The sequence below is a fragment of the Uloborus diversus genome, chromosome 8 (assembly GCF_026930045.1).
Source record: "Uloborus diversus isolate 005 chromosome 8, Udiv.v.3.1, whole genome shotgun sequence".
Classification (NCBI taxonomy): Eukaryota; Metazoa; Arthropoda; class Arachnida; order Araneae; family Uloboridae; genus Uloborus; species Uloborus diversus.
Window position 1 is genome coordinate 146367433 of NC_072738.1, and position 21010 is coordinate 146388442.

Consider the following 21010-nt stretch of genomic DNA (forward strand, 5'->3'; position numbering starts at 1 on the left):
AACCGGAAGCTAATTAGCTTCACCTATATGGCTGACCCCAAACAACGCATTTACCTCCGAGTAAGCACAGAAAAGATTGGTAACATTAAGAGAAGGAATTATTACCCAGGAAATCGATGGAAATCAAGCCTATTTCCTCCGGGAAATGAAGCTTTAACCAAAGGTTACACAGGCCCCAATAATATTACTGAAGGAAACACTATCAGGTAAAAAGTATCAGTTGAAAAAAGAAGTATGTTTAATTGTTAGTGAGAAATAAAAAATGATGAAGTTGAAGAAAAGAAACACATGTGATGTCCATCATGTTCAATAGACTGTCTTAATATTCATTCATTGCAGTCAAAGTCAAATGTAAGGCAATTCCAAACTTTGAAGTTGTAGACGCGTTGAATCATCCGGAATGTACAATATATAGTGTTATAACTATTCCTCTGTCTTTCATAAAGGATACCTTTTTTCTATTCACATATAGGATTTGATATTCCAGTTGATCTTTCGGCCTGAAAAGAAGTAAAGAGTCGACAATTAAGGCACTGCTTTGAAAGTTATTTTTTTAAATCAAATTAAAATGATAGTTTTTTTTTTTACCAATTCTGTGTCATCAGCTTGCATACGAGTAGGAATTAAACTTCTGTCTGAGTCATTCCTGTTACGCTTTCTATTAAAAGAAAGGGAAAAGGTTTTGAATAGATTTTAATGATGAATATTTTTTTTTAATTTTCTGTATTTCCTCTTTTAATTTTCTGTAAAACTTCCAATCCTAAACACTTATATTCATAGGCCATTTTACGAGAAAGCAGAAACTTTGTCCTGCATTTGTCAGATCTATATTAACTTGCAAACTGTTTAATTAAAAAAAATGCCCAAAACATCGCACGTGAATATGTTGTTTTTCAGAATAAAACCTTTGTTTATTACATTTTTTTTTAAGATTACTTTTGACGCGATATATAGAACTAATACAGGTCAGACAAAAATGGCTGATTTTCGTGGAATTGCACGCTTTTTTTTTTCTTTCTGAAACTAACAACAAATAAAAATGAGTAGGAAAAGAAGAGAATGTGTATAAATAATTTGCAACAGCGGAATTGAAAGATATATTTCTGGAACTCTACAGCTGATGTCCAAAAATGCACCTCACATGTGACAGGTAAACTTCATTTAAAAAAAAAAGAAAATCACACGAGCCAATAACATTCACTAGGTAAACAAACGTTAAACTCTCAGCCCTTAATAATTTTATTACATAAATGTAAGGAAAATTTAGCCATATTGTCCCTTTCGATACCGTGGTACCTTTAGGTATATGTATAATGATGTATCGCTATAATGATAACACCACGATAACCTTTATTACATATATACATCATGTGAACTCGAGCATACTTTTGTCAATTTTAATTTGAGTAAAGTCAAGTAACTGAACAAATTTATTTATGTATGTATTTATCAACGCACGAAAAAATTTCATATTCAAGAAGAATAAAAGAAAAGTTCCAAATAAGTATCAATACATTGCAGAAAAAAAAGTTTTGATTTTTAAAAATGTTAAGCGAATTACGCTAAAGGCATACGGGAGGGTGACCCAAAGTGGGTAGGTTTACGAAGAACGCTCGAAAATTGTAGTTTTTGTATTTTAATTGCAACAATTTCGGTTTTATTTCCGAGCAGGGTTCTTCGAAATTCAAAATAAAAAGTGATTTTTCTATTATTTCAAACCTAATAATTATTTATTATCAAATTTACCAAACATGTTAACAACCCGCTTTGCCATACCAGGTAGCCCAAAGCGGGTAAGCTTAACTAATTGCGGTTTGGTACATTTGCCAATCAAATATGAAGTTATAAATGATAAAAATAGTTGACTGGCTACCTGCCTTTATGCAAAAAAAAATATAAAACAGTTTTATTTATTTAATTTATAGTCAATTCATTTGTTTATAAAACATAAAAAAATAACTGAGTTAATTAATAGACTAACTAATTGTGCCATCCTAAAAAATAAATTTTTAAAGTTACACTTATCCTATTGAAAGAGAAAATCTAAGTCAGCGCACGAGTCAAGAAATTTTAAATAAATATATGATTAAATCCTATATCCGCTTTGCCTAAAGGTACATTTTTTATTTCAATATTTTTAACCTTAAATTAAAAATTTAAAAAAAAACGGAATGACCATTGTAGTTTTTAGGTGGATAGTGTCGGAATTAGTTAATATTATTGACAATCAAAAAAATAAGCTGGTCTTCGACTAATCACGAGTTACAAAATGTCATTTTTTTAATGTACCATTTTTTTTATATTTTAAGCCTGGTTGCGCCATGCCGCTCCACTGCTGCTTTGCTGGGACTGATAATAACTCGGGGTGTTCGGGTAAACACGACATATGTCTACCGCCGCTAACACACTATGGGGAGGGGGGACCCTCCCCCATAGTGTGTTAGCGGCGGTACCATAGGAAGGCCTACCAGCTTTGGGCCACCCTCCCCCATAGCTCCACATTCCCTGCATCGTTCAAAATAGGTGATCAGTATGCATACTACACTACACATCCTAGAGGACTATTACTGTCTTAATAATCCGTATGCGCGCTATTAACTCCTTGTATTCCTTTGTGGAGTATAATTTTTTTGATTCTCCCATTATTATTTTTGACAATAATATGCATTTATTTTGATAAAAATGATTTTTGATTAAAAATACATTAACTTTGATGCGTTAACAAACATGCTAATTTCACTTAGCGTTTGCTATACATTGTCGGAGAAGTAATACGAAAAAGTAAGGTAAAAAATAAGGATTAGTGTTAAAATCAAAACATTTTTGCAAAGAAGGCAGCACCGTAAACGGCGTTACGTCATCAGTGCAGCTCTTAATATTAAAAAGCACTTCACTCCAAAATATTGCAAGTTTGAGAATTGGAACACACACATACAAAGAAAAAATATATTATATTGTGGTAGTGAAGTTTAAAAACGCAATAAGATTCACAACATGAAGTATCAGAATAAATATTGAGTAAACCTGCGTATAGCTTGTCTAAAAGTGACCTTGATTGTAAAAGCTAGAGGCACATAAAATGCTTTTTGGCTTAGTTTCATTCATTTATTATCTCTTCTGTGGAGGAGTTTCGTCACTATTTTTTTTTTTTTTTTCAATAAATTAGTAACATCTTCTCTTTAAGTTATACAATTAAATAACAGTTGAAAAGATAAAAAAGAAGTATCATTGTAAAAAAGGTTATATTTCTCAAATTTCTTGTGATTTTGGGCAGTAGTATATACATTAGTCAATAAAAGCTAAGTTTCTGTCTGTCAGGACCGCGACTGCCTTTTATTTTTAAATTCATGTTGTATATGCCCTCGTTACAAATGACTTTTTTCCAAAAGAGTAAAAATGCAAGCAAAATGAAAACCAATACAGACATTCAAGTTTCCTCAAAGGATTAAAATTCATAAGCTTAAAAACACCAAAAAATTAAAACGATGGTCTGAAAAGCTCTGATGTACCCAAAAATTACTGACATAATGTAGGTATACATCACTCATCGTTTAATTTTGTCATTTTCTGAAATGAAGTTATATTCAGGTTTACTTACCTGTAAAATTGGAGGTAATAAAAGACGAGGCAGGCAATAACTATAACTGCAAGAAGAGTTCCTAAAACTCCTCCAATGACTTTTGAGTTAGTGTTGGCCTCTGTAAAATACATTTTTGATTAAGTTAATGATTAAGTTTCGAATTTCCAAGATATAGTTAAGGAACAAGAAAGATAACTGTTTGGTACACAGTGAGGGCTAAAAGTATTTAGCCTATTTCATGCTTGGAAAAAAAAATAAAAAAAAATAGGTACGTCACATTTTTCTTAGAAAGAAAGCATAACAGTTTCATACAAAACAGTTTTGAACATTATAAAGTTCTACGTGAGCTTCCTTGCAAGCAAAATACCAACACCAAATTCTATTTCGCTCCTTAAAGTCTTGAGGTTTCAATCAGCGGTTTGAGAGTTTTAAGAAGGATTGAAGTGGTGGTAATTTTAACGATTCTCTCTCTCACTCAACTTTTTAGTCATGTATATATTATTTTGTCGAGTGCAGGTAAAGGACAGTAACTGAAATTTTTGAAGCGAAAACGTCTTTAGGCGCGTTGAGCATTTTCGTAGTGGAGAAAAACTATCCATTTCGTGACACCGAAAGACCGTCACCTCACCATCATTTGGAATACAGTGCATGAGCTGCTTTTCTCTGCTCTTTTACAGCCGATTTTATCGTTCAGATTACAAATACAAATGTGATGACCAGCAAAAAGCTCTTGGCCCAACTAGGCTGGTCCTAGTCAATTTATTAGTCCCCAATGAAGATCAATGGCCCTCTTAAAGCTATCCACCCCCTTGCTCATTATCACCTCCTCCGGTAAGCTGTTCAAAGTGCCCACAACCCTACTAAAGTAATAGTTTTTCCTTATTTCCAGGTTAGCTGGGCTTTTTGTGGACAGGTTTACTGGGCTTTAGTAAAACATAGAAATGAAATTTATAAATTTTTGAAAATCTGTCTAAGTTTAAATTCAGTCAAATTTAAAATTTTAAGTCTTGGAGGTAAGCTTCCGAAAATACCCATGCTAAGTAATTCTTACTTTGTTAAATGTAAAACATTTTCAGCAAATGAAATTGACCTTATAATATATACAAATTAATAAACTTACTATGGAGGTTTTCGTCAGTTGCGTCACATAAAGATCCACTGTATCCTACATCACAGCTACAAATGGGAAAATAAAAACATTTAAGATTGGTTGTATACGTAAGATAAATAGAAAGTTGAAAAGAAAAAAGAAACAAAATTACTTAGCACCTTAGCTTTACTTTTTGCATTGTAAACACACACACACAAAGCTGTTGCATCCAAAACATTCTGCATACTAATTGTTCTTATTTCAAATTTTTGAACTCCAACTGTCATGAGATGAAAGTTAAAAAATAATGTTCGTATAGCGATGTGATAAAGCGACAAACTAATACTAAAAAAATAATGGTATTTCTAAATCTGGAGTCTCTTCTCATAAGAATGCTGACCACATGTTTAGAATCTCCAAAAAAAAAAAGAGCAGAGAAGCCTCATTTCATGATCGAGTTACATGCGGGCCCATCTATGGCGGGTTAGGCAAACTGTACTACAGTGAAACCTCCCTTAACGGACACTCCCGAATAACGGACACCTCTAATTAACGGACATTTTTTCAAGTCCCAGTCCCTCAATATAGGCCATTCCATGTAATTCACTCTGAATAACGGACACTCCGAATAACGGACAGTTATTTCACAAAAAATTTCCTTGCGATCGTAGCGCTTCCGGTTTTTTTTTCTTTTCACGGAATATTTTGGTAACTGCTTGCCTTACAAAGCTTTTCATCCTCCACAACTGATATTCCACCCCCACCCCCGTCATTTCCTTATCACTGTTTCTTGGAATTAAAAAGGTGGTAAGGGGCAGAGGCAGCGATTGGGGCTTAAAAATTGGGGGCAGAAAAAAAAGAACTAAAAGGCATGGAACTTTTTGTGGGTAGCAAAAAATGAAAAAGAAAAAAAAGTCACAATTTTGTAACGGCTAGTTTTGAGAGTATTGAAGCAGATAAGTGAAAACTGATGTCAGCCTAACAATTAACGTACGTTTTTAAGATTTTAATGAATTTTGTACACAATAACTATTCAAAAGTTAAGATAAAAAAGAAGAAACTGAGCGCTTTTTCTAAGTGGGGGTCTCGGGAGATGCAATTGAGCAGACCTGCGCCGGTAGTAGTCGGCTTTATGGCGCCGTGGTTTCGTTGGGTTGTTTAATTTTTAGATATGAAAAAGATTTGCCCATATTCAAGGTCATATTGCCAACTGTCAATCATGCAATAGTGATACTCGAGATAAAATAAATTAACCATAAAAAGTGTGTGGGGGGAGGGGGGTTGCTCCGCCGAATCGCCGCCGTTGGTAATGCAAAAAAGAGATGTCAAACTGTTTTAACTGAATACTTTAATTGATTAAATGCTTTTTAAGACAAGTGTGTGCTGTCAGTATATCTTTATTAAGAAAAAACAGATTAATTACACTTGACGTAAAATGTAGTAAACCTTTCGCAATTGTTTCGATTGTGTTCTACAAAGGCCATTTGAATTCTAACAGCCCATTTTGAAAAAGGTAAATTAAGTAGTTCCTCCTAATAGCGGACACCTCCCAATAACGGACAAAACTTCTAGTCCCTTGACTGTCCGCTATTCGGAGGTTTCACTGTATAATGTGAAGATACTAAAAAGTTACATGAAAACAAAAACATAATTTTAGATTATTTCCTTAGAATTGCTCTTGGTGCGAGTGAAATATACAGGGTAGTCTTAAATACCGTCGCTTTTTTTTTCAACAACATTATGTTAGGTATGGTTGATAGTTTGTCACACACAGTTACCTCAAAGTCTGAAGAGTAAAAAACATCGGTAGAATACATGGGCGCCCATATGCAAAGTTGCAAGGGGGGGGGGGGGCTCAAATATTTTACCCGTGGAAACTAATTTCAGGACAGATTAGAGTCATTAAAATTTGACATTTTTAATAACTTATTCATTAATGACTGGAGAAGAAATGTTTTTACATTCTTGCAAAGAAAAAAGTACTAAAAGCAAAGAAGTTTTAATTTCAAAGGGGGGGGGGCTCGAGCCCTCCCTTGCCCCCCTATATGGGCGCCCTTGTTAGAATACAAAGCAATAAGAAATAGAAGTAGGAGCTATAGAAGTAGGAGTACTTTTTAAAGGAATGAATTGACAACATTGGCTTCTCACCTACAATCGAATCCCTTCTCTTTCAAGTGGCAGGCTCCTTTCTTGCACGGGCTTGGGTAACAAAAATCTGAAAGTGTAATCAAGTTTTCTTTTGAGAAAAATATTGCAGATGAAATATATGAGGCTTTCAGAGCAACATTGGGTCACGTCCATATATGAGACTATGACTAATATAAATGTTATAATACATTTACTCACCAACACAACCTTCTTTATCGGGAGTGTTCTTATAAGGTAAGGTGTCGGATAATTTCTTGTAACCTTGCTTGCAGTTGCAAAAATAACCCCCAGGAATGTTGACGCAGGTAGTGTTTTTAGTGCATTCATCAGTTTTTTCTAGACATTCGTCAATGTCTAATAAAAATATATAGAAATTGTATAGGATAAAGGAATTTATGAGTCATAAATTATATATTATAAAGTATTACCTAAAAGCAAAAGTAATTCATAAACTATAATTGCTGGTATTAATACCACTCACATTATTAAATAGCTCTAGGGTAAGGTCAGCAGTAACAGACAAGGGTCCAGTAACAGTCAGTTATAAGTTTGGATTTAAATAGTAACCCTTTCAGGAGGGTAAAACTGACGTTGCTGTGGCCCATGAATGCGGTACAACCATCTAATGTTTATCAGAGTGAATTTTATGAGCCAGTTGGAATTTACAAGGCAGTGGTGGAAGGTTATGAACAGACACCGCGAGTTTTGTCGGTGTTTCATGCTCATTTGAATGGAATAAGGTTTTAGATCTAAAAATAAAGAACTTTTGCACATTTTGAAGAGAAAAGGGGAATTCTGTCCATTACTCATCCTTTCTTCATCCTATCTGTTGTTGCATATTATCAGATCCGTGTATGATCCCCATCTGGTTTTTCGATGTCTGTTACTGGGGTGTCTGACCTTTTTTCGAAATTGAGCAAATAACAATAGAATTGACTAATTCAGAGGATCCAGAAGCAGCCAAACTTTAGATGATACGTTGTTGCATTAGAGAAAAATAATAATTTAGAAAGTCTAAATTCATTGGAAGGCTCAGAAAATTGAGTTAACCTAAGAGCTGTCTTAAGAATGTTCTGGGGCTGGTGCCGTTTTCCTATGTTTTTAGGTAGAACTATAAGACGCTTTTGAAATAAGATATTACGATTTAAAGTGTGAACATCACCAGTGACGTAATGGGGGGGGGGAGTAAATTTTGCGATTTATTCTTCCTGGGCGGTCATTCCAAGCTGGTCAGCTTGAGAGATCGAGATTCTCGCTCACTTGATCGGCTGTGACGTAGAAATGTCGCAAAGTAGTTGAGAATAGCCGCAAGCTAAGTTCGAGTAGATTAAAATGCTACTTTGATACATTTCTACGTCACAACCGATCACGTGAGTGAGAATCTCGATCTCGCAAGCTGACCAGCTTGGAATAACCGCCCTGAAAACGCAGAAAAATTTTGCTTTTGACCATAAAACTTAAAATTGGTCTCACGGGCCTATCGTTACCCTACACCTATTTAAGCCATTTTTGCAGAAACAGACGCATTAGCCAATTAAGCCACTTCAGACTCTGTTTTTAATTGTACCTTCGGTAATTAAAGTTTTACAAAGGTGAGACATACTGTTAAAAATTCAGGAATATTTTCTGGCAGTTGTTACTGTAAAATGGCGGACTTAACGCATCGCTGATTTTTACGGTTATTTATACCGAAAAAATAAGCGATCCCAGCTCCAATTGGTTGCTGTGGCCTACCGAGGAAACCGTAAAATTTTACAGTAACATTTGATTTTTACGGTAATAGTTACTGGCAACATGGATGCCAGTAACAACTACCGTAAATTTTACGAAAAATTTTTAACAGTGTAGAGTGTTGATGTGATCGAGAGTGTTCTTTAATGCTCTACACTCTCAATCAATCCACCTTTTAAATAAAACAGGAATTATCAACAGGGCCGCCGAGAGCAAAGGCGGGCCCATAGTTTGGTTGCCGGGTAAGTTTTTGTCTCTGTCCTTAAAAAACATGTAAAATTTAATTCTACCTGGATTCCGAACGGGCCCTTCCAAGGGCCAGCCGTTAGATTCCGACGAGGCTGACATAGCCCTTCGTTGACCCTGATTATCAAAATCGATTCATCTGTTTAAAAGCTGCAGTTCCGGACAGACACGTCAAACTTCTACTTCCCCATTCCCTTCCTTTTTGTTCCGGGGGTTAAAAAGTCATGACAGAAGATTTTTCACATCTATATTACACAATGCCACGCATTTTTTTTTCTTTTCTGATGTTGAGTTAAAAATTTTAGTTATAAAATACTTATGTTTATTTTTATGCCTACCTTCACATCTGAAAAGTGAAAAATCTTCGGCTACTTGTACACTGCTTTCCGTTATCCTGTATCCTTTGTTACAAGAGCATGTCCTGTCTTTACATCCACTTCCTGGACCACACAGGTAGTTTTTCAGAGGCTCAGAGCAAAAATCCAGGTTTTGAAAAGTAACTGAAAGTAATTTAAAAAAAAAAAAACAATTCAGTCCTTGAGTTAACAACAAATTCATTTTTTGTAGCTTTTATCAAATATTATGAGATAATTAATATCTAAGATGAAATAACTTTTGTTTCAACCCTAATAAGAGAGATAGAACGTTATCGGAACGAGTTTCGGTTTTTATATTCTTCTATAGAGCCGTGGCAGCCCGATCGGTAGAGTGTCGGATTCGGGGCCGGAGGGTCCCGAGTTCGAACCTCGATAGTCAAAGATCCACCGTCGTCATTAAAGGGGACTGGGCGACGTTAAATATGCTCGTGGTCTCAATGTTCTCCAAGTGAAACGATACCTCTGGGGGTGCTAGCACCAGGTAGGTATTAGCTCCTGGTCTAGTTCTAAATTCTCATTAACTGTTCAATCCGGTGATGGTGCTGCCATCTCTCGGTATAAAAAATAACGGAGGCAAGGCACTTAGTATGCAGTCCTCGACATAAATACAGTTGTAGTCAGTTGTGACTCGGAATCGAAATCGAAATATTCTTCTATACTTGCTTGCAACTTAAGCTGACAGTGACGTCACGAAGCGCGGAAGGAAAGCCGAGTTAAAAGATAAAACGTCACACTTACTAGATAAATACCCTACCCATGGAAGTAGTAATACTACCTCCATGAACCTACCTGCTTCGCGAAATAAGAGAAGATCGCCACCTGTCTATGAGCTGCTATTGGCGCGTTTGATTCGAATGTGTGTAAAGTTCCGCGCTGTTTCGCTCGTAATATTGAAATTATTAAACGATTGATAGAAATTATAACAAAAAAAAAAGGTTATGTATACGTGGATCTAACTAACACGTAGTGCACATTTATTGGGAAATTAACCCTAGAGAAGTCGCGTTTCCTTTTGTTACGCTAGTGCTCGCGCTTCGGTCTTTTCCCCGCCGTAGCGATCCGTGAGACGAAAGCAGAAGAAAGGGAGAAATTGACACCTGACTAGGATGGCGCGCTATTGGTCTAGTTGACCAACATACATTTCCAAAAGCTATGCAACCTTGAAATACCGAAGAAAATTCTCAGAACTAAGTGTGTGGGCTGGAGAGAGTCTGACCTTCAGCTACACAGATGGGCCCCATTATTAGAATAAGGGGTGGTGGGATAGAGTGAAATATCTGACAACGGACGGGGAATCGACCGAAGCGCGACTTCTCTAGGGTTAATATTGTTGCACTTTTTCAGACGAAATGCTGCAATGTTCAAGATAAGATGAAAAAATCGAATTTTGGTTGATTTCACGAAAATTTACAGCTTATTCGCGAACTAAAAACTTTAAAGAAATTTAGTTAATCATAAAAACATGTGTAAAGAGTGTTAAAAGAAAGCATTTGAATGGTATTAGAACAAAAATTTCAAACATTTTATTTTCATAAAAATTTTGCAAATTGGCCATTTTTTACCTTTCTTTCAAACTTTGTTGCTCGTTTCACGGTAGCTAAACCTTAATATTTTTCAAAAATAATATTAGAAATGAATTTCTAGGGGGAAAACACGGTGCATCCTAGTTGCGCAAGTAAATATTAAAAAAAAAAAAATATGACATACCCTATCGTATATACAGGAGCCTTAGATAGGAGTATCAAAACAAATGAAAAGTGTCGAGTATAGTCGTCACTTGAATCTGGCTGGATTGACGCAGAAAAAGAAATACTTACTGTCCTTGAAAGACTGCTTATCCAGAAGTATTGGGGGTAGCAGATACATTGAGCAGTCACTGCAATTTAGTTGAAGATCTGCATAGAAAGTGTAACGTTTAGCATCATACTTCGTCGGGCCGCTAAATTGAGCAATCACATTGCACTTTACAACATGCGAGGATTCCCTAAAAAAGAACGAGCTAATGTCATTTCCTCATTACTTGCATATTTTATAGTGAGTCAATAATTTACTTTCTAAATATCACCAACAGTGGCTAAATTAAAACAAATTTTAAAAATCGCCAAATTTGTCACCAAGTTGGCGAGAAAACTTGGCGACTAAAAGACTGGCGATATATCGTCAAGTGTCCAACAAATTATAACACTACTAGAGTTTACATTGAAATTAACAATGATTTCCCCCAAAAAAGGTGCAAAACCCCTTCAGAAACACCGAATGCAACAAAAAGGGGAGTTGCAAAACTAGATCCCACTAGGAGTCTACGTACCAAATTTCAACTTTCTAGAACTTACCGTTCTTGAGTTATGCGACATACATACATACGTACATACAGACGTCACGAAAAAATTCGTTGTAATTAACTCGGGAATCATCATTATGGATATTTCGCGTGTCTATACGTTCCTAGGCGCTTACTTATCCACGTGTGGTCGAGTCGAAAGAAAACTTGAACCCCGAATTCAATATTCATTCGGGGGTGAGTAAAATGGAAATTAAGGTCGATTTTTGAGTGAAAAGTATTTCGCGAATACAATGCTTCCTTTTTTGTAAAAAGAAGCAAAAAGGAAGCATAAACAAAGTTTATGCTTTTTTTAAGCAATCGATTGTATCAATGTGATGTTGAAATTTAAACTTAAGGTTTTAGGCTACATAAAGTTTGAAAAGAATGCACATCCTTACAGTGTGGAGTTATGAAAAGTACATTACAGTGAAACTTCTACAGAACCGATAGCCATAGTGCAAGAAATGAAGCAGAATGCAGCAATAACAATATCGCGAGTTCAAGTAGTGAAGCAAGTTTTAAATGTGAAAATATTTTTCATTCAACGCGCTAAAAAATGTGTTATTATCAACACCAGTAGATATTGCACAATTGAAAAATTAAAGTTCTTCAAATAACTGCAGAACAGACGACAGATTTTTTAAAAACATGGATGAGTCGAAAGAGCAAAAGATTTTGAATTATTGCACATTTTTGGACGGTGTTAAGGTAAAACGATATTGCAAGTGCAACTGAGGTAGCACACGTGACGTTCCACAAACGTTTTAAAATGTTGTTCATAACCCTTTTTAAACGTTTCTGAAACGAAGTATGTACATGGTAAATTTACCTTTTTGCTTCTATGGCGTTGTAGATCAGCTTATCTTCTTGTATCAAAGCTTAAAAATGTTTAAGTTTCTAAAATCCTTGAATTTCTTGACAGAACATTAAGTTCTTTGTGTAAAACCTTAGGGGTTAGCTTCGGATGAGTTTAAACATGAAAATCAAAGTTGTGTGATTTTGTTTTAATCTGTTATTCAACGATATTAAAATGGGTAAATGCAACAGGTCGACCAATCACAAAGACAATAGAAACCGAGAGGACACGAAATATAAATGTCAAGTTTTTACGAAGAGAGCAATATATAAACAATCTTTTGTTCCTTCAAGAAAGAAATGCAATCAAAAATTTTTCAAATGAACAAGGGATATCTCAGTTGAAAGACTGACATTCCAAGGGCATGCCTTGGCATCGGTTGGTCTGATCAAAACACGAATTCTAAAATATTACGGATTTAGAGCCCTGCTGGTAGATCCTCTCCATGACTCCCTTTTTTTTACCACCTTTTGACCAAAATTTAAAATATTTTAAACAGAAAGTTATTTTTTAAAATAAAGGTTTAATTATGGAAACTAATCTGGAACAAGTGTATCGTATTCAGTAAGTTACCACCGTACAGCCAGGGCTAAAGCAGAAATACATGAAACACACTTCCAGCTCAGTCAATTCCAGCCGAGGACTGCAGTTTCGTGTTTATTAGCACTCATCAGCCCAGCATAGGAGTGACTGAGCTGGAGGTGGAAAACATCTCAAAGAAGCCTAGAGTGCCAAACAAACTGGTAGCTAATACAATGGTGCAACATTCTGTATTAACTACCAGTTTGGCACTCTGGGCTGGCTTCCTTAAGAGGTTTTCCACCTCCAGCCCAGTCACTCCTATGCCGGGCTGATGAGTGCTAATAAGCACAAAACTGCAGTCCTCGGCTGGAGTTGACTGAGCTGGAAGTGTGTTTCAGATGTATCGTAGTTTGATTAATTGACGAATGCTTTTTTTGTAGGGCTAAGTCGGATAACTTTAAAAATATTCTATAAAAGTTTCCTTAAAACTCAAATACTTGAGAATAATTATTTTTGTATTTTGTGATTATTGTGTTCTGTTTCCTTAAAATACAAAAATCAAACTGAAATGAGAAACAGTGTTTACTTACGTGTAGTTCAACAAGTAAGCGTAATCCAGGATTTTCTTTGGATACACTGTGTTCATCTAAAATCAAAAGAAATGTTTTTCAGAAAATAAAATTCTATTAAACCTAATACTTATAGTTCTCGCATGAACTCGGGAACACAGATCCTGTTAAAACGCTTACGTTCGAAGGACAAATACATTTTTAAATCAAAAATACCGATTATAAAAATTAAAAATCAAATGTAGGGCAGGGGCGGATACAGGGGAAGGGTCATGGAGGTCATGACCGCTACTAAACGGTCGACAATATTATCCATTCCCATTTTGTCTTAACACTTTGTGAACAAAATGTCAACCATTTCTTTCTTCTTAGATATCGTAATCTTTTCAATTAATTGATTATTTTTTAAAAATGAAATATTTGAAATACTACTTCCTGCTTTTGAAATCATTTAACAACGTTTATGCTTTATTATGTATCTTATTCCTCACCGATTTGGTGTTTTTAGTTGACATTCAAGCAGTTTTAGAAGTTTTCGTAACCAAAACCGCAGATTCTTTCATTGGGGAGTGGTCAATTTTCACCATGACTTCCCCATAAAATGGTAGTTTGCAGTGGCGCACACAAGGGAGGGGTCCAGGGGGTCCGGACCCCTCCCAAAGGTCATAGTCAAAGTCTCAGTTCTAATAAGTGAAAAAAAATCCTCATGATAAAAGATTTTTTAAAATATTGCGCACTTTTCCTATAACGAATTGCCTATAACAAGCAGAATGGTGATTATAAATTGAAGACCCCAAAAAAACATGTTTTTAATTTTGTAACTACAGATTACATCAAATGAGATTCTATGAACTTCTATAATCATATGGTGCTTCCGCAAAGATGAATTTGATTTCTTGAATCCATTTTTTAATTATGAGAAAAGTTAATGCGTATATTATTTTGCCTTCTGGTAATTTATTTAAGTATATTTCATTCAATAATGCTAATTATTTGTTCAAAAGTTATTTTTTACTGTATTTAGTTCTTGAGAATAAAAAAAAATCGAGTCAATATGTTTGACGGCGTATTGGGGTTATGATATGAGAATGAGGCTTTCGATCTTGGACCCTCCCCTTGCAAAATTTCTGTGTGCGCCACTGGTAGTTTGTAACCGTCTTTGGTGTAGGTTCAGCACGACAGTTAAAGACTTTTGTAAAGTGCCTGCTTACGAGAATTTAAAAATTCTCTCACAACATTTACCCAAAGTCATCCTAAGAAAAATGTACGTTTCGAACGAGTTTTTAAGCTGGCCCGGAAGCAATCTTTCAAATAAAAACAAAGACGACGTTTATGCGCCGACCAAACAAGCTGATGTGTGCATCACATGACTTTCTTTTACTCCAATTTAATGTCATTTCCCCATTATTGCCAATTTTAATGTGATTCAACTGTTTACTCTCTAAACATCACCAACAGTGGCAAAATTGAAATCAAATTTGAAATTGAAAAAAAAAAAAAATAGCCAAATGTGTCGCCAAGTTGGCGACAAAACTTGGCGACCAAAAGACTGGCGATATATTGCCAAGTGTCCGACAAATTATAACACCACTTGAGTTTACATCGAAATTAACAATGATTTCCCCCTAAAAAGGGGCAAAAAAAACCCTTAGGAACATTCAAATGCAACCAAAATTAAAGGTGCACAACTAGGTCCCACTAGGAGTCTACGTACCAAATTTCAACTTTCTAGGACAAACCGTTTTTGAGTTACGCGATATACCTACACACAAAACGCACATCCATACGTACATACGGACGTCACGAGAAAATTTGTTGCAATTAACTCGGAGGTCGTTAAAATGGATATTTCGGGTGTGTATAAGTTCCTAGGCATATATCCACGTGTGGTCGTTTCGAAAAAAGACTCAACACTCATTCAAGGGTGAGGAAAATGGAAATTAAGGCCGAAAATTTTTTCGCGAATACAATACTTCCTTTTTTGTAAAAGGAAGTAAAAACCAAATCACTATAGGCTTGGTAAGAAAAAATCTCCATTCAGGAAAATCTTTTTCTTGGTTTGTTAAAACTGACAAGAATCTAAAAAAATATCCCGAACTCCCACCTTTGAGTCGGTTTATTACATTTACTTTATAAATGTGCTCGTAAAGAGCTCATAGTTTTCCTTCGGTAAATGTTTCACATGTTGGGCATTTTTCGTCTTCTTACATCAACAGCAGGTTTACTTCTTTCGCGAAAAATAGACGGAATTAATCCCAGAAGTGCAAAGGCGACAGGTTTTTAAAACGTTGCAAAATAAATGTTATCCTAAGTTAACTATTAAAACATTCGTAGCCTGATTAATTAGCGTTAACACAAATTTAAAAACAAATTCTTCTAATACATGAAATACACCGCCAGCTCAGTCATTTCCAGCCGATGACTGCAATTTCGTGCTTATTAGCAGTAATCAGCCCGGCATAGGAGTGACTGAGCTGGAGGTGGAAAACCTCTTAGGAAGCCTAGAGTGCTAAACAAACTGGTAGCTAATACAGAATTAGCACTGACCAGACGAGTGACCGAAACAATGGTTCGGTTCAACTCGAGAATTGAAGGCAAATCATATTCAGTAAGTTACCGCCCTATAGCCAGGGCTAGAGCAAAATTCATGAAATACACCGCCAGCTCAGTCATTTCCAGCCGAGGACTGCAGTTTCGTGCTTATTAGCATTCATCAGCCGGGCATATTAGTGACTGAGCTGGAGGTGGAAAACCACTTAACGAAGCTTAGAATGCCAAATAAACTGGTAGCTAATACAGAATTAGCACTGACCAGACGAGTGACCGAAACAATGGTTCGGTTCAACTCGAGAATTGAAGGAATGGCAGGTATATTCAGTAAGTTGCCCTCTATAGCCAGGGCTAAAGCGGAAATACATGAAATACACCGCCAGCCCAGTCAATTCCAGCCGAGGACTGCAGTTTCGTTCTTATTAGCACTCATCAGCCTGGCATAGGAGTGACTGAGCTGAAGGTGGAAATTCTCCTAAATTGTAAAATTATGATGAAGTTTCATTAGTAATTAATTATATTTTGCAGTGCGCATAAACTCTGGAAGTAATAATTAAAGAATGCATACCGCATTTACGATGTCAACATTCAGCATCACTTTATCCAAGGAACCATCTTCTTGAATGTATTTTTTCTTAATAACTGGTAAATTCTGCATCATGAGTATGTTTTCGTCTGAAATGGATTGCAACAAAAAATAATTCCTACAGTGTTCTGAAGTTATCTATAAAGAATGCTTTCGAAAATGTTTACTGGGACGTGAATGAGAGCATCAAATTAAAATTCGTATTATGGACTAGCAAACATACCCAGCGTTGCCTGGGTCAGTAATAATATTTAGAAACAATTTATACTTTCCCTTATTTATTTTTAGCTCTGCCCCGCGTTAATAAAACAACAATATATTAAAAAAACCATTTTAAGTACATGGTATATACATGATATATACGTTGTAAAAAGTACACTCTTTTCCACATAAATGTTTTCCGTTAAACTAGGAAATCTAAAAAAAAAAAAATCAATAACAAAAATAATTGAAAACCCTTCAGTTTTAAATTAATTACTTTTTAAATGAGTTCATAAAATTTGGCAAATCTTCCCACCCGCAACCGGTTTTGAACCCGAGACCCTACCGTTTGCTGGTAAAGCATTTTACCGACAAAGCTGTACTGGCAAAAACGTATTTAGCTATCGATGCAATGAAAAATGCATCATGATTATCATTGATTTAATTTCAACTAGCTGCGTTGCCCGGCATTGCCCGGTTTACCTTGAAAAGAAAAATTGTGTCAAGTGACGTATATTCAACAATCCGGCGTAAAAAATAAATAGAAAAAAACATCATGATTTCCTTCCAAATAATGACGACAGATATTAAAATACTTTTAAAAAATTAAATCCAGAAAGATGGATTTAAAATGCGTCACCATGGAAACGCAAAATAAAATAAATTTAAGGAATTAAAATGCGAAAGAAAATGGTTCACAATTTGAATGAAATCGAGATTTCTTAAACTTTATTTAAAAAGGCTTGTAACTTTTTTTCCTTTCGAGATAAAAGCTTATTTCTTCGACCATAGGTCGAGTTAGATCTGCAGTAAAAAAGGTCGTTTCTTTCAATGGCGTCAAAAAGAAAGCTGTGGGACAATTCCTTCATTTTTTATTGATTTATTTAATGAAGAAAGTAGTGCCTAAATTTTCAGCTAAGCCTAAAAAAATTCGAGCTAAAAACGCAAATAACTCCCGCCGTAATAAAATTAGAGCATTGAAACGAATTGCGTAGAACGCGGAAAATTCTACCCTTTCTAACAACATGTAATATTAATATGTGCAAGTCATTTTTCACCCCCATATTTGAGAATTTATGTGAAAATTGGACGTAAATTGGAATAAAAAAAGAACTATTCATCGAATTTTATTCGAACTGGTCTGCAAACCTTTTCAGGACTTAAAGGAGCAAACTGTGAAAATTTCATCAAAAGCGGTAGGGTAGTTCTCGAGTTTTGCGAGTTCAAACACACAGACGCTTTTTGGGGACTTCATTTTATCCTTTGGAGAGATTTACTGCTGCTACACTCCTGTTAGTCATATGGCGTGATATTATATAGCCTATAGCCTTCCTCAATAAATGGACTATTCAACACAAAAAGTATTTTTAAATTCTAACCAGTAGTACCTGAGACTAGCGCGTTCAAACAAACAAACTCTTCAGCTTTATATTATTACTATAGATTTGATTTATGATTAAAATCAGCACAAGTGCAGAAATACTCAAAACTGAAACTTTAGTTTATAGCAGGGATTTTTAAACTTTTCCGATTTGAGGCACCATGTGGAGCAGTGTGAAAGAAAAGGATGTAAGTGACAAAATTAAAAATTTGGAGATGAACAGTAAGGGTGGTAGGGGAACCTCTCCTCTCTCTTGGGGCAAGAGATGGTACTAGTAGCTCTGGTTGGTGCTGCTATACATCATGATTTAGAAAAAGAAATTCAATGACAGCCTACTTAGGACCTGAACTTTAAACGCGTTTTACTCGAAACTTGAAAATATCTACTTACATCCCTTTGCTTCTCGCTGCCTCAAATGGCATTATGTGTAAATAGAATAGGACCAGGATGCAAATGTAGTTAGTCTTAGCAGTAGTTTGTTTCAAGTGTGTTCGAATTAATGATGTAAAGTAGGTAAAATGATGATAAATTAGAATTTTCTTACGGCATGCTACTGTTACATATTTATATATTGATACCTCGCCTCCTCCTACGGCACCCGAGAGTGTCGCGGCACCCAATTTCGGAACCTCTGATTTGTATGATATTAATCTCTGCATTTAGAGCTGAAAAGTTTTTTTTTTTGGAGAGTCTTTATCTTTACTAATAATAAAGCAGCTGCAAGTCTCTCTGCCTGGATGTCCGGAGGATGTCTGGACGTCTGTATCTCTGTGACGCGCATAGGGCCTATTTTCATGAAATTTCGCACAAAGCTAGTTTGTAGCATGAGGGTGGGCACCTCGAAGCGATTTTTCTAAAATTCGATGTGGTTCTTTTTCTATTCCAATTTTAGGAACAAAACTATCGTAAGATGGACAAGTAAATTACGAAATTATCATAACGCGGAACCGTAACATGGGCACAAGCCAATTGGCGAGATACGAAATTATCATAACGTGGAACCGTAAAATGGGTACAAGGCGATTGGCGAGAAAATTCACCATACATTATTTGTAAATATACAGGCGAACCAAAAGACCTTTTCATTTTTCTATTACGGGCAAAGCCGTGCGGGTACCACTAGTTTAAAATAAAGTATTAGGGCTCAACCGATGCATCGACCAGGCTCATGCATTGGCATAATGAATGCAGATAATTTGTAGCATTATGAAGACGTCACTGTTACGTCACATTGTAATCTAGCCGCGGTTTGTCATTTGTACTGTTGCGAAAACCTTTTTACGACTTTACGATGACGCTACGTTATTGTCATGCCATTTGGAACCTTTTGTGACTTCACGCAACTTTCGCATAATGGTCCAATTTTAGTTACTTTTGTATTAAGATTCGTTTTCCTGCACACATAATAAACAAGGGGGAAAAGTTGGACGTAGTTAAGAGAAGCCGAATCTATAAATTATACCATAGAACGTAAAGGGGACATCTTTTAGAAAACTTCATTTTGTGTTCGTAAATCCTTCCATTTCTCAAAAGAAAACAAACACAAATAAGAAAATATCAAACCGAAATTAATTCTTCTTACTTACTTAAAATATCACATCTTTGTGTTGTTTCATTCCATGCAGTCGTCGGTGGACATTTGCAGATGGCGTTGTACAAATGATCCATAACACAGATCTGACCTCGAGCTGCACATTTACTGATATAATTTTTCAATTTGCACTTCTCTAAAAATGTCAAAAACAAACATTTATTTTTTTGCAAGTACAGTCGAACTCCCTTATAACGAACTTCAAGGGACGACAATACTTGCTCGTTATAACCGAGTGCTCGTACTAAGCGAGTGCATAAAAAAAATAAAAAATTCCTCATAGTTGTATTTTTTTTCTTCTTAATTTCGATCACTGTACATTTCCAAACAAGTTGATTACTTTGCTTTGAACTGTTTAAATGTCTATCTTATATCATTGTTTCTGAGGAATACACATATACTCACACATATCGTCGCCTCAAAGCAACAGTAAGATATGTAATCCGAGAAATAACACTAAGATATCTTACTGTTGCTCTAAGGTGACGATATAATTTTTAAATGTTTCTTTACTCTACTAATGAAAAAAAAGTGCTGTCATCGCTTGCTCACAGGATTTATGTTTTTTTACTAACTTTTGTTGACTTTGGAATGTTAAAGAAAATTTACCAAAAAAGAATACGCTGAGCTGGAAGTTAATAGAAATGTTACGAATCACAAACATATTGCTCGCTTTAAACGGGGTTTGCTGGTTAAAAGCGAGTTATGCTCCTGTCCTATAGACTTAACATTAGACCAACCAAGTACAGTAAAACCAGTGAAGTTGACCACTCTTGTAAGTTGACCACCCGTCTAAGTTGATCGCCTTTTTCAGGTACGGAATCAGCCCTTATCATATAAATCAACCTCTGAAGTTGACCACTAAAGTAGTGCACCGAGAGTGATCAACTTGCGCAGGTTTCAATGTATTTCAGATTTACTCGCTAAAAACCTGGGTTCTCTTTAAATCAGGGTTCGTTATAAACAAGTTCGACTGTATTGTTAAGAGTTCGTGATGCAACTTCGCACTTTCTTTGAATGACGACACAGTTCTTGAGAAAAACACTGGAGATTTATTTACAACAATATACAAGAAATATCGTTAACAACTGCTAAATTCACCATAGCAATTAGGCAAACATCAATTAACACCGTATATTCAACGATGGCGCACGTATTTACATCCAAATACGCAGAAAAAAGCATAGCGAAATGCCTCACAATAAACAGAGCGACGCTCAGACGAATCTCAGACAGCTAAAAGCATAACTAAAACTTTA

The 21010-nt window shown here is 35.6% G+C and overlaps 1 protein-coding gene and 1 long non-coding RNA gene across 2 annotated transcripts; both read right to left on the reverse strand.

The window, feature by feature from the left end:
- Positions 1-587: 587 nt before the first annotated feature.
- On the reverse strand, positions 588-7152 carry LOC129227589 (uncharacterized). The gene is made up of 5 exons (XR_008580853.1): positions 7017-7152; positions 6819-6885; positions 4701-4756; positions 3599-3698; positions 588-658 (listed from the first exon to the last, which is right to left on the reverse strand). It is a non-coding gene; the product is annotated as an uncharacterized LOC129227589 (long non-coding RNA).
- An 80-nt stretch (positions 7153-7232) lies between these two features.
- LOC129228664 (uncharacterized) lies at positions 7233-19836 on the reverse strand. The gene is made up of 5 exons (XM_054863348.1): positions 19747-19836; positions 16561-16667; positions 13464-13519; positions 10990-11156; positions 7233-7246 (listed from the first exon to the last, which is right to left on the reverse strand). Exons 1-5 carry the CDS (start codon positions 19826-19828, stop codon positions 7233-7235), a joined length of 426 nt encoding a protein of 141 aa, XP_054719323.1. The 5' UTR covers positions 19829-19836.
- Between the last annotated feature and the right edge of the window lie 1174 nt (positions 19837-21010).